General features: G+C 55.9%; 4 protein-coding genes across 4 annotated transcripts; 3 read left to right on the plus strand and 1 right to left on the minus strand.

The window, feature by feature from the left end:
• Positions 1-253: 253 nt before the first annotated feature.
• On the plus strand, positions 254-2214 carry GUITHDRAFT_138840 (hypothetical protein; the record flags this gene model as incomplete). Its single annotated transcript, XM_005832544.1, has 3 exons — positions 254-832; positions 885-2040; positions 2099-2214. The coding sequence occupies 3 exons, from the start codon at positions 254-256 to the stop codon at positions 2212-2214; spliced, it is 1851 nt and encodes a 616-aa protein (XP_005832601.1).
• Positions 2215-3223: 1009 nt separating this feature from the next.
• On the plus strand, positions 3224-7042 carry GUITHDRAFT_108498 (hypothetical protein; the record flags this gene model as incomplete). Its single annotated transcript, XM_005832545.1, has 16 exons — positions 3224-3505; positions 3553-3590; positions 3644-3686; positions 3743-3819; positions 3875-3995; positions 4052-4105; positions 4314-4403; positions 4473-4547; positions 4812-4862; positions 5136-5194; positions 5245-5281; positions 5702-5788; positions 6160-6204; positions 6249-6282; positions 6496-6545; positions 6725-7042. The coding sequence occupies 16 exons, from the start codon at positions 3224-3226 to the stop codon at positions 7040-7042; spliced, it is 1461 nt and encodes a 486-aa protein (XP_005832602.1).
• Positions 7043-7211: 169 nt separating this feature from the next.
• On the minus strand, positions 7212-10162 carry GUITHDRAFT_138842 (hypothetical protein; the record flags this gene model as incomplete). Its single annotated transcript, XM_005832546.1, has 2 exons — positions 7212-7760; positions 7817-10162. The coding sequence occupies 2 exons, from the start codon at positions 10160-10162 to the stop codon at positions 7212-7214; spliced, it is 2895 nt and encodes a 964-aa protein (XP_005832603.1).
• A 792-nt stretch (positions 10163-10954) lies between these two features.
• Positions 10955-12729, plus strand: GUITHDRAFT_108500 (hypothetical protein; the record flags this gene model as incomplete). Its single annotated transcript, XM_005832547.1, has 9 exons — positions 10955-11020; positions 11073-11162; positions 11209-11265; positions 11316-11390; positions 11529-11581; positions 11630-12305; positions 12362-12475; positions 12522-12618; positions 12674-12729. The coding sequence occupies 9 exons, from the start codon at positions 10955-10957 to the stop codon at positions 12727-12729; spliced, it is 1284 nt and encodes a 427-aa protein (XP_005832604.1).
• Between the last annotated feature and the right edge of the window lie 496 nt (positions 12730-13225).

The following is a 13225-nucleotide window of genomic DNA, read 5'->3' on the forward strand; positions in this document are numbered from 1 at the left end:
CCTCCCTCTCCCTCAGGCTTACTCTTCCTCAACGGTTCCTCTGCCTCTGCGCCTCTTACAGGCTCTTCCTCTGCCTCTTCCTCTGCCTCTGCCTCTCCCTCTCCGAGGCCCTCTCCCTCTTCCGACTTCAGACGACGGTCAAGAGTTGTTGCCTCAGCACACTGAGGAATTCAGTCACGGATACAGCATTCTCTTCAAGGTATTCTCAGACGCAGGATCACTCAGCACCGGCCTTGAAGAGCAATGAGTAGCTATGCTGCTCAAGCAACACTCTACTGATGTTGTGGCAAACGTGGATGAGTCGTCAACCCCTCAAGCTCCAGCACTCGTCCAGAAGGACGGCTGGGATTTCTTTCCCTACTACTTCTGTGCCGAAACTAGGCCGGAGACGAGGAAGAGAGGTGGGAGAGAGGAGGCTGGAACGCGGCTCTGCACCTTGCGGCATCCGCAGCAGTCGCTGGAGGAGCAGCAGCAGGTAGATGTCATCCGGAGAGCTGAAGGCGACTACGTCTGTGTTCACTCCCTCTGCACTTTCATCAATGCAGGGGAATCGACTTCGCTCGCCCTTCGAAACTTGTACATGCAGGGGATCAGCAACTTTGTCAGGGCCATCCCTGGTTCTGTCGTGAGGCTGTCGGAGCTTCATCTATGCCTGAAAGCTCTGGTACGGGCCCTAGATAGAAATTTGCAAGACATGGAGGAGGAGGCCGAGGATCTGCCCTCTGCTTCTCAACTCGAACATGTCAAGTCCTTCCATAGACGGGCAAAGGCTCTCGATGACTTGTGGGACTCCCTGGTGGTCAGAGGAGACACTTCGGTAGCGACGAGTGCTGTAAGTCAACGAGCAGGTTCTTTCAGTGTGATCCGACATTGCTGTCTGGCAGGTACCGTCGATGCTCCCAACAACTTCCACAGCAGCTGGGGGTGATTTTCCTCCAGCAGACGAAGGAGATGAGGAGGAGGAGATGTGCTTCCTGGACTCTTCGAGCTCGGATCCAGAGCCCCAGGACGATGCTGCTGCTGGGGGAGACCTTGTACCGACAGGGTTGAAGTTCCTCGATGGATACGAAAGGAGCTCGTCCGCAAACGAGATTTCACGGATGATATTGAAGTCGCCGCAAGGACATGGTTGTAACCAAGTCTCATGCGTTGTGATCTCACAACGAGTGTTCGTGCCCGTCGACTCCTTCATCGACTTCGTCTCAGACAACGTGGAGCCTTGCCGGAACGAACTGATGGAGCTGATCAAGACAAGTCGTTTTCTTGAAACTGTCATCATAAGCGGAGCTAGCACTGCCGTGATTGCAGCTGAGAACTTGCACAAGGCACTAAAAGATGTGATTCAGGGGATATGGAAGAGATTCGAGGAACACAGACAAGTGATTCAGCTCAACGAGCACTGGGATCGTTGTGCTTTGGAAAGAGAGCAGCTTAGTGTCGACGACGCTGTTGACACGTGTGAGAAGCCTAGCAGCAATGACTCCTCGATTGACCGCCTCCTCCTGAACAAGGGCTGTTTGATTGAAAGTGATAGCCACAGCCCAGAAATAAGCTCGAGAGCTTCAGAGATCAGCGTCCAAGATGACGGGAGGACCCGAAGCTCCAAGTTGAGCATCGAACAAGGACGACATGACTCAGGCGTGAGCATGCTGAGCGATACCTGCGAGTCAGAGTCGGGGGAAGGGGGGCTGTTTCGGGGAAGGAGTTTCTTTCCTGTGGCTGGCGTATGGAGTAGAGTGAGCACACTGGAGCAACGAGTAGAGGAGCAGCACGCGAGGATCAGCAAGTTGGAACGGAAGGTCACGAGAGAAGCGCGAGAGAGCTCGGACAGTGTGGAGCAGGATCCACTCCAGGAGAGGGCAGTGACGAGGAGACGAAGGGAACACTCCTTGACCTCTGAGACGCCATGGCAAGGAGGAGAAGCTGGTAGCGCTACCGACCAGAGCCTGCTCCAGCACCAGTTGCAGGAACGTCAAGCCTTCCGACCATCCTCTTACCTCTCGACCAGCATGTCAAACGCTCTCCATGCGTTACCACGGAGTGAGTTGGGATGAAGTCAGGTGTCAGCTAGTTCCCATGACACTAACATTCATGGCAGGTATCGGGGTTCCACAACCTGGGCTATCAAGCCCGTCGGGGCAACGAGAGACGGGTTTCAGATACTTCGGATCTGGGAGATTCTCGATCTTCTTAGACGAGTTTGACCGCAGTTGAAAGGAGATGAGTTGAGCTACGAAGATCGAACATGAAATCTGTTTGCTACCACGAATGGGTCGAAGGCCGTACGACCCCCCTGTGTTAGGACACAAAGACCAGATGCATGCCAAGCCCACTCATCAACTCTATTGTGATCCTCCCCTCCCCTCTCCTCTCCTCTCCTCTCCTCTCCTCTCCTCTCCTCTCCTCTCCTCTCCTCTCCTCTCCTCTCCTCTCCTCTCCTCTCCTCTCCTCTCCTCGCCTTGATTAGTCCTCTGGGTAAGCCTGTTAGCTGGTTTTCGCGGGAAATTTCTGAGGGTCGTGGCCAAGGGGAAGGGGAGGGTCCACAAGTATAGGGGAGAGGAGGGGTCACAATCCCACAAAGTTGTCTCTAGAGACGGGTGGGGTCATCAGATATGTTATCAATCAGGGGGTAGGGGTAAGGACTCTTACATTCTAAGGTACTGATTGGAGGGGGTGTTGGTGCACAGAACACGGTACGGGTAGTCATTAGGAAAAATAAGGGTGGGGGTTAAGAGGACAGACGGGGGTGGGGTGGGAAAGGAGTGAGCTGTTGGGAAATGGGGGACGACACCATATTGGCTAGAGGGGTAGGGGTAGTAGACACACTTTGTACCGAGGGGGTAAGGTGGTCTCGAAAAGGTAAAACCCCGTCTGGAGGGGTGTTTTGAAGGGATTTTTTTCCTGGAGGTAGCATGGGTGGGTTCGCTTCAGGGGGTGGGGGTTGTCAGGAGCTCCGGTAGTTGTGGGTACTTGAGGTGGAAGGTGGGGTGGGCAGAGGGAGGTACAACTCTGCAGAAAATGTCCGGGAGGGTGCGAGAATGGAGGGAGGGAAGGAGGGAGGGAAGGAGGGAGGGAGGGAGGGAGGAAGTCAGGAAGGCAGAAGCAAGAGAGGAAGAGGGGACCAGGGTTGAGAACTAGGGACAAAGGAGTAGGAAGAAGGAAAAGAACAAGGAAAGGAAAAGAGGAGCTGGGGAGGGGGCTGGAAGACAAAGTGGGTTGTGTAATGCTCACTTTGAGATTCTTTCGCGCAGGACAGGAGATGGTTACGAGTCCGACCATGCAGGAGCCAAACTCCACCCTCCACTCTCCGCGTTACAGCGACTTCATCCGCGAGCCCTCTTTCGCCAGCTCGATGGGCTCTGTCAGCTGCCTTGAGAGGTCAATCCTGTTGAAGATGGCGAACCTTGTGAGATGCAAGCTTGCGATCGAAGCGTTTCCGAGGAAGAACGCCTCCACCCTGTACGAGATCTCTCTTTTCTCTGAGGATGGGAAGTGCATCGCAAAGGTTGGGAAGGCGAGAATGAGTCAGGGTGATGACTGACAAGGCTGAAGGTCAAGAAATCTTACAAGGAGTTTCAGAAGCTCGAGAGGTGATGAGCAGAGGTTTCACGTGTCAGTGTTGTCTACTCACGTGTAGGAAAAGGCTCCTGTGTGAAAAGTACTTCTACCTTCCTTCCAAGATCAAGGTTTGCGACCCGCCTTCCTTCGCACCCCACCCTTGATGCCGCTACCTTCTCCTCAGAACAAAACCCCTATGGTGAAATCGTCCAAGAGGCAAATTGTTGAGAAGAACAAGCAGCTTATCATGTCCTTCATCTCGTACACAGATCTCCCTGTCCTCTCCCCCCGTGCAGGCTGATGGAAATCCTTGTAGGACGCTGATCAGCAAGGAGCTACTCGTCACGGACGCGGATATACAGCATTTCCTCTCCCTCCCTGGCAATCAAACCCAACCTTCTTGCAAGTTCTCGGAGATCGTTCCCTCCTTGAAGCTCGTGAGTCGCGGTCTTCCTTGACCTCCCCCCCCGCAGTGACGGCTGGAACATGTCAGGCGCTGGAGCATGAGAAGGTCGCGGCAGAGGCGGCAAGGAGGGATGTGAGTGGTGTATGCTGCATGATGCTGTTACTCTCATCTCAGAACAGTAGCTTCCATCCTTGTCGTGTGTTTGTTCGTGATGACACCAGTGACAAGACGAACAATCAGTGCAGAGTTGATCATTTCATGTTCATCACTGCTTCCCCTCTCATCTCCCTGCTGTTCCTCTCTCATCCCCTCTTCGTCTTTCTCCCTCTCGTCTCTGAACGGCCGACAGGCACAGCAGGAGAGGCTGCGATGGGAGCAGCAGTCGCAAGATCTAGAGGAGATGAGGATGCACAGCCATGTCGCCAAGCACATCTCAGAGGTGAAGGAAGAGAAGGAGGAGTTGGGCTGGAGGACGGGAGAGTGAAACCTTCGCTTGCTGCGTTTCCAGGAGATTATGCTGGAGCTTGAGAGAATCAAGATCGAGGTTGTTGAGATCGCAAGTCACTTGTCCATGGATCTGCAGGTAGAGACGGGAGGTGCTGGGACGAAACGATTTCCTGCTCCCATACTCCGGCATCTTTGATGTTTCCTCTCCCCATCCTCTTCCTCCTCTCCCTCCTTTCCTTCTCGCCACAGAATCTGCTCTCTGCTCTACTCAACTAATCCGTTTTATCCAACCGAACCCACTTCCGTGTTCTCCTGCATCCCTGCTCTGCTCCTCCCCGTTCCCCATCCCTTCTCTCCTGTCACAGTTCCCCTCTCCACCCTTCCTGATTCGATCTGGAAGGATCTCGAAAAGAAGCGATCGCAGCAACACACGTTCTTTCAAAGGAAAGCAGTAAGTGTGCTCCTCTCTCCCTCTTACCCTCCTCTCTTGATCCCCTCCCTTCCTCCCATCTCCCCTCCTTCGCTCCTCCTCCTCCTTTTGTCCTCATCTACTCCTCCTCTTTGTCTACCTTGTGCTCCGCCCACTGACCGCCTTCGGCTCGATAGGAGGAGGAACTCGGAGGCAACTCGGATCTTGACTCCTCATCCTCCCGGACCGGCTCGACGACGGCAAGTCTTCTCCTGCCCTGCCATGACGCAAAGTTGATTCTGCTCTGATCCGCAGGTGAGAGAGGCGGCGGAGGAACCCGACGGCCTTTTCGACTTGGGCATCTCTCCTATCAGGTGAGATTCCTTACAAGTGAGTTTCAAGTCAGAGTGAACGGTCGATGTAGAGTGCCAACAGACGAGTCCTTACACCAACAGAACCAGGTTCTCTCCCTCCTTCCTCCTCCTCCTTCTCCTCCACCTCTCTTCCACGCTAGTCCCCTTCTGCTACCCCGTCCCCTCTCGTCCTCGACGGCCTTCTATCCTCTATTCCCCACAAGAGGCCCTCTCTCCTCTCTCCTCTCTCCTCTCTCCTCTCTCCTCTCTCCTCTCTCCTCTCTCCTCTCCTGTCTCACATGGAAGTAATCAGGAGCTTCGTCACGTCGTCTCAAACTTGCGCACAGATATCGAGCTCCTGTCTCACGTACGCTATGACCCGCCATCCTTTCCTCTCCCCTACAGTCCTCCTCTACTCTCCTCTCCTCTACTCTCCTCTCCTCTCCTCTCCTCTCCTCTCCTCTCCTCTCCTCTCCTCCCCTCCCCTCCCCTCTCCTCCTGCTGCACTCTCATCCATCCGGCCTGCAGAGGATAGCAGATCAGAGCAGGGAGATCATGGAGCTGGAAGAGAAGGTCCGATCGGAGGTAGGAGGAAGCGACAGCGACTCGAGGACGGTAAGAGCTCTTCCTGCCGCTCCCTCCTCTCACCCGCCCCTCCAGTCTTCCTGCGACCATGAAAGTTGGGACGACCCGATGGAGACGCAGGAAAGGAAATCTCATCTCGTTTGAGCTTTCAGTGCAAGTCCTCCGTTTGTCTTCCTTTGCAATCTCCATTGTCCTCCTCTCTTCCCCCTCCCGTCCTCCCTCCTCCCTCCTCCTCCTCTTCCCGCCCTCTGCCCGCCTGTCTTCCTCCTCCTCCTCCTCCTCCATTCTCTCAAATCTTCAACTTCATTGTCTTGTCTTTACCATGTCTTCTAGTCTTCCATACATATCTTTGTCTTTGCTCGTCTCAAAACATCTTGGAATTCTTATCTGCAGTACAACAGATTTTCCACAATGAGGATGAATTCTACACTTCTCTTGACTTCACGGTGCGTGCAAGTCAAGTACATACAAGCAGCTTACAGACCTGCAGGAACAAGTTGGATTGGGCCTCGTGCTTGAGCGAGGTGAGGCGACGTGAACCAACGAGCACCAGGAGGGAAGGGAAGGGATAGAAGGAGAGGGGGAGAAACGAAAGGAAATGAGAAGGGGATGGCAGAGGATTGAAAGAGGGGGAGAGGAGGGGAGAGGAGGGGAGAGGCAGGGGAGAGCAGAGCGAGTAGTCAAAGAGTGTTAGGCAGCAGAGGTGGGGAGCTGAGATGGCGATGACGATGTAGCAGACGAGGAGGGGAAGCTGCGGGTCAAGAGGAAGCTCAGCGATCAACCGCATGTCAGTCCGAACAACCCTTCCCTCCCCCCCTTCTCGTGCTCCTCCTCCTCGTCGTCGTCCTCGTCCTCGTCGTCGTCCTCGTCGTCCTCGTCGTCCTCGTCGTCGTCCTCCTCCTCGTCCTCCTCCCCCCCCCCTCAGTGCCGCCCCCTCGCTCCCTCCTGTTGAAACGGGTAACGCAGGTTAACCTGGACGACGAGGTCCTTCAGCTGGACGGGGAGGAGCTGCAAGGGAGGTCAGCGGGGGAAGTTCAGAGACTGTGCGAGGGGGAGGAAGGAAGCGAAGTGAAGCTGAGAATTCGGAGATTCCAGCTGAACCCCTTCGACGAGCCGCTGGAGGTCGAAGTTGTCGTTACACGGAGGCAACTTGGAGGAGCGGGAGCGGGAGCAGGAGCAGGGGCAGAAGGAGCGGCAGCAGCTCCAGGAGAAAAGGAGGACGACGACGATGGCCAAAGGAGCACTAGCTCCTCCCAGATTTCCGATCTGATAAAATTCACCTGAGATTTCTCAGGAGGAGCAGGAGGAGGTCAGATAGCTGGCGTGTAGCATCCCTTGTACTTTATATCACTGTGACACTAGAAGAGCTGAAAAAGAAACTTTGTTCGATGGTCTCCAGCAGAGCCCGCGCTGACCAACCGCTCACCCTCCTTCTCTCCAGCTCACAGTCAGCTCAGAGCTGGTTGAAGGACGCCTGGCTCCTGTTCTCCTCATCATCATCCTCCGCCATCAGGTTCACCGCCAGCAGCCTGTCCCCCTCCCGCAGGCCGCTCTGGTACCCGATCCCCCCCTGCTTGATCCACTTGATCCTCGTCCCCTGCTCGTTGCTGTGCAGCTGCATTCCCAGCTCTCCTCCTCCTGCCTCGAGCTCGAAGCTCTTGACTCCCTTGTCTCCTCGCGCCACCAGCACCTGCACCTTCTGCCCCGCAGCCGCCCTCCTCCACGTCTCCGAGAAGGCTCTGCTCAGCCGGACAGCAGGGAAGGAGGAGGCCGTTGACGAGGCCCTGCTGAGCATGGAGCCGCCGAAGGACGCGGCGGCCCCGGCGGCTGACATGGCCCTGGACAAGGACTCGAGAGGGTTCTCGATCCGGAGGGAGGAGGTAGAAAACGTCCGCTCGATCTGCCCGAGGGACGAGCGGCCCGTCGGTTCCTTGAGCAGGAGCAGCCAGTGTTCCACCCCCTCCCGCCTGGCCCCCAGCAGGTGAAAGCCCTTCGTGCTCTCCTACTGCAATGTCAGCAAGAGTCGAGCTGGAAACCAGCTGGGGGCGGCGAGCTTACCTTGAAAGAGTGCACGACGTCTTCCTCCGAGAGTTCCTTCACCTTCCGCTGCCCAAGACCCACGATCAGATCCCCGACACAGAGCCCAGCAGAGGCCGCGGGGCTGCCCGGGTCGCAGCTGGAGACGACCGCAGCTGAGAACTTCCCCCTGCGGATGTGGATACCAAGATCTTTGATCTTGCCCTTAGGGAGGTGCACGACAACTTTGACAAGAGGGAAGGAGGAGGAGGAGGAGGAGGAGGAGGAGGAGGGAGTGGGGAGAGAGGGCCCCGGCTGCTCTTCGCGGAGGACGAGAAAGACGAGGAAGGGGTTGTGGGACTCGTAGGAGGCCTCGAGAGTCTCCAGGAGGATGTAGCTGGAGATAGCTTCCTTCATCTCCCTTGAGCTCGGCGCCTCCAAGACCTTCCGGGGAAGAGACGTCACTTCTTCCCCGAGCTTCAGGCCACTGGTGCGGCTGCCGTCGGCGATGTCGAGGACGACGAGTCGGCCGTCGGAGGATCGGATAAGGTCGATTCCCAGCTGCTGGCACTCGATGCGCACGGGGTTTGACAGGGGAACGTGCGGAGAGGCCTCGGAAGCAGTGAGGGGAGAGGCTCCTTCCGGAGGAGGAGAAGAGCGCTTGCCCAGACTCCCGTCGTCATCCGAGTGGACCTGGAGGGCTGGAAGCGCTTTCTGTCGCTGAAGGAGAGCTCGAGAAGGAGGATAGGCTGAGCTGGCCTCGTGCCCGGGCAGCCGCTGCATCATCAGAGCATCCTTCCCTTCCACATCCTCCTGCTCTGCCCCGAACGCTCCTTGGCCCTTGTCGCTTCCCCCGGAACGAGTAGGGTGGATCACCTCCTCAAGGATGCTACTCATCGTCACCTGCGGATCTCTCGCCCATGACACGTTCTTCGGTGTCCTGCCAGGCCCTGACAGGCTCGTCAGAGGAGCGAAGGATGTGGAGGACGGCTCGGAGACAGCTGAAGGGGGAGGGTCCCGAGGCTTGGGCTTCTCCGGTTGGCTCCCTCTGAAGGAGTAAGCAGCTCTCTTCCTCTCCTGCTGCTCCTGATAGAAGAGAAGGTCCTCGTCCGTCGCATCGTCTGTCTGCAAGTCCCTCAAAGAGCCGCGGGTGAAGCTGCTCAGCTCCGGCTGATCCAGGTACGCCACAAGCTTCTGGCGGTGGAGGAAGCTGAGAGCAATCACGTGCTCGAGAGCGATGATCGCGCGCCTGTTGCTGAGCATGCTCGTGACGCACTTGAGATTCTTGCACATCCTCATGTCCTCTTTGATCTGCTTCCTGCTCTCCTGCTTCGCCCAGTGACCGATGAAGTTGATGAGCTCTTCCCTCGAGTTGCAATGAATCACTTCTCGATGCGTCAGGTTGGTCAGGCTCTCCTTGTACTCCTGCAGCAGCTTCTTCGACCTGTCTGTCTCCAGGTGCTGTGACAAGCCTCTCGTCTCGTTCAGCGGAGAGTATCGAGAGGCAAAGATCTCAGAGAGTGGCTGGGAGGAGCCTTCACGCAGCAGCTCCGCTTGCAAGCTCTGAACACAGAGGGGAGGTATCAAGATCTGGATCTCACGCTCGAGCAGCAGGTAGGGAGGTTTCTCCTGGCACATCTTTCTGATAGCATCGAAGACATCTCTAGGGCTCCCCTCCCTCGAGAAGAACACGTTCAGTCGGACTTTGAAGCAGCCGCCCTCGTCGGGGTCCACCGAAGAAACAAAGATGGCGTGGATGGGCAGCGAAAGGCTCTTCGCCACCCCCTGGGAAAACTCGTGGACCGACGACCTCATGAAACTCTCAGCATCAAGACCGCAAACAGTCAAGGTGACCCTGATAACCTCGTTGCCCTCTGTCTTAGCCGAGCTCGCCCTTGACTGGATTGTGTGCTCGTACCCGCTCAAGACGCTGTTTGTCTTGATATCAGCTGAGGGTCTGTTGAGAGCTCTGTTCAAGTCGTCGATGAGCTTTCTGTTCTGCTCTTTGATGTTGTCAAGGTCTATCTTGTTGAGCTCGTCTTGCATCGAATAATACTTCAACGAGCTGTTTACATTTGCATCCAAGGCATGTAGAACAGAGCTGCTGTAGCTAGTGCCCTTGGCATCTCCATCGCTGTATTTCTGCCTGTAGCTGTGAACGGGCTCGTTGGTGAAATCGACGACATCTCTTGCTCTCACTTCCGCCTCCTCCACCCTCGTCCCCTTCAGCTGCTGCAACTCGTCCCAGATCAAGTCCGATGTCGACCTTGATCCTCTTGCCTTCCACGTCGACTCTCCATCCCCTGCCCTGCCGCGTGTCTCGGCACGATCCTCTCTCCTGCTGCTCGTGCTCTCACCTCCTCCCATTCCCTTCGCTCTCATCGCCATTGTCGCTCGCCTCACTTCCTCCCGCACGTTCATTACTGACCGCTGCTTGGATCACCCCCGAGTACCCCTGAATCTCCCATGCAAAGGACCCCTACAGAGCCCATCGAAGAGATGTCAAAAGTTTGATGGATCGGACTCAGAACGTTGAAAACCGTCGAACAGTCGGCGCTCATCAGACGGTTACTGTCCGATCGGGCTCAGTCGCGGGGTGAACTTCGACGGCTGTTGTGCCCGGCCGGGCCTGCCCATTATGGCATGGTGCTGTCCCATTGTGACTCAGGCTGTGCGACAGTTCCAGCACTGGCACAGCGGCAGGGTCACTGAAGCCTCCGAGCTCAGTCCTCGACCAGACCTGCCTCACCTTAACTTTGAGTAAAGAGTCCCACTGTCAGTGACAAAATCCTCCGATCTCATCTCACCGCACGCTTAGTTTACTCAAAGTTAAGTTAAACTTAGCCAATAAGACGCCTACCAGGGCCTGCTCGCCCGGGCGCCCGGGAGCTGCCGCCGGCGCCGGGCCCGGGACTCCGTGACTGACAGTAGTGGTCCGGCTCCCTTTGTAGTGCCCTGGAGAGAATATGGTTGCTGCTCCTTTCGCGAGCCACTGGGCGGGGAGCAAGAGAAGTACCCTACAAGGAAGACGAGCTCAGACGATGAGAGGGCAAGTACCGGACTCCTCGAGGATCGCTGCATAACATCTCTTGAAACCCATCGTTAACCTTTGATTTCACGGGCGATACCTTGTTCCCTGCCTTCGCTGTTTTCCTTAGCTCAAACAAGCTTCATCGCACCATGTCTTTGCGGCTGACCGACACTCAACGTGAAGCCCTACGAGAAGCTGCAGATTCCTTCATCCAGGTGAGGGGAACTAGACGCGGAACGCTCCTCCCTTACATGAGCTGAGCGATAGGGGCTGGAGGATGTAGAGGACAGGCTTTGGGACCTCGAGGCAGCTCAAGTCGCGTCTGTGCTCGGACAAGTGCTGGGAAAACTCGGCGAGGTGTCAAGCTGGAGAGGTCGAGAGACTCGAGCTGAGCTACTGGCAGGTACTCGGCTCCTTCAAGGAGAAGCTGCCGCAAAGTTCGGAGCAGCGTCGCAACTTTGTGAGAGAATCCCTTGCCCTGTCCCTGCTGAGGTTTGCCAATCCTTCCAGGCCAAGCAGTACATCGAGTCCTGTGTGCAACTCCGCAACGACAGCAGCGCTGAACCGCTGGAGGACGACATGTTGGTGAGTCTTGCGGGGGCGTCGGGAGGAAGAAGTGACCTGCATGACAGATAGAGGAGATGATGTCGTCTTCTGTACTAGAGGCCGACGAGGCTCGACTGTAAGCGACGAGCTCCCATGACACTGACGGGTTGTGTGCAGCAATCGTCGTTGCTTGCGGAGATGAGAGGCATCAGGCAAAGAATGAGGAACCGGTCAGGCTGTCAGCACAGCACTAGTTAAGTTTCTTGACGGGTTCACAGGATGGCAGAGGAGTGGACGGAGGAGACGCAGAGATCGGCGGAGGAGGACTTTGTGCGGCAGATGATGGTGCTAGAGACGATCATCGAAGAGTTGAAAGAGACCATCACCTCGATCGACGAGGAGGACCTCGTCCAGATGGCCCAGTTTGGTATCTCGTTTGCTCGTTATGTGACCACCACCGCTCGAAAGACTCTAGAGCGGACGGCGGAGATGGCGCTGGATCAGAATGGTGGAAACATACAAATCTCTGATCGCTTTGAGATGATCGAAGAGGAGGGCGATCGGCAGCGATCTAGTCAGGGTCGGTCAGCGATGGCGAGTACTGCAGAGACCGAGCAAGCGGAGGACAGAGATCAGAGCTCTCGCAAGCACAAGAGGAGGAGAAAATCTAGAGCTCGGAGATGTGGAAGGATTCGCTTGATCTGGCCTCCTGTGCGTGCCCAAGTGGTGCAGAGTTTCGTCCCGATGTATCAGCGAGCATTGGTACCCGAAAGTCACGATCCCTTGAGCTTTGCAGTGATGTGGCTTGCCTTGATGTGCTTTATACCTCTCCTCTTGCTAGCGGTGCTTTCAGTGCCGCTGCTGGTCATGGACGAGATCCTTCAGGCGCTCTACAACAAGCTGAGCGGGCAGCTGTCAATCATCGCGGAGGGCGAGGAGGTCATGTTTGCCCTGGTGAGTGCAGGCTGAAGGTGATAGGCCGGCAAGGGGTTGACAATAGGATGTCGCAGTGGAACGTAGGAAACGCTTGGTACATGCTGGGCAAGATCACAGTGAAGCAATCATATAGGCTGTTCAAGCGGCAGTGGGACAGGGCAAGAAAAAGTCCCAACGGCACTGCTGAGGTATGGAGGCGGGATGGAACGAAATTTGTTGAGCTACGTTTGACAGTTCATCAAAAGCTGTTTTGAGCTTGTCGCGAGGAAGGCGTCAGAGGCAGCCATCACCATCATCAGAGACCCTCTCGCTCCAGTTCGTCTGACCAGAGGTGACGGCCCAGCTTGTTGCCCGGTTGACATAGAGGGATGACAAGGAGGCGGCAGGCTTTGCTGAGACGCTATGGAGCCAAGTGCAGAGCTACCGCTCATCGTTCCATTGAGCCGCCAGGTAACGTAGTCTCGGAGGCTACTAGAGCCTGCCAGGCTGGTCGGGACCGTCTGTGCGGGCGCACGCCGCCGTACGGTGAGTAGCCTCAGTGAAGAAAACCACTGAGTGATGATCATTGTGCGACGGCTCTGGCCCCGGCAGCTCGCCGCGGCAGCATTTTCGTATTGAACAGCAGTAAAAAGTGAACAGTGCCTTTCAGTGTTGAGTAACTTTGAAACTTTCAAGGGTTTTGGTTTTCAGTACATCCGGTCCGTCACAAATTTCAAAGATGCAAATGAGCAAGAGTTATCATAATTATACATAATATCTGATGCAAACCTAATGATTTATGTATAATTATATCGATGCGTAGAGTCGACTTCAAAATTGGAGTTTTACAGCAGGCAGCATGGCGAAGAATCTGAGCGTGCTTGTCCTGCTGGGGGTGAGCTGGTCCCCCTTGTGCTGGGGTTGGTTGCCGCCCCTACCAGGCAGAGCATGTCAAAGTT

This window comes from Guillardia theta (assembly GCF_000315625.1).
Source record: "Guillardia theta CCMP2712 unplaced genomic scaffold GUITHscaffold_34, whole genome shotgun sequence".
NCBI lineage: Eukaryota > Cryptophyceae > Pyrenomonadales > Geminigeraceae > Guillardia > Guillardia theta.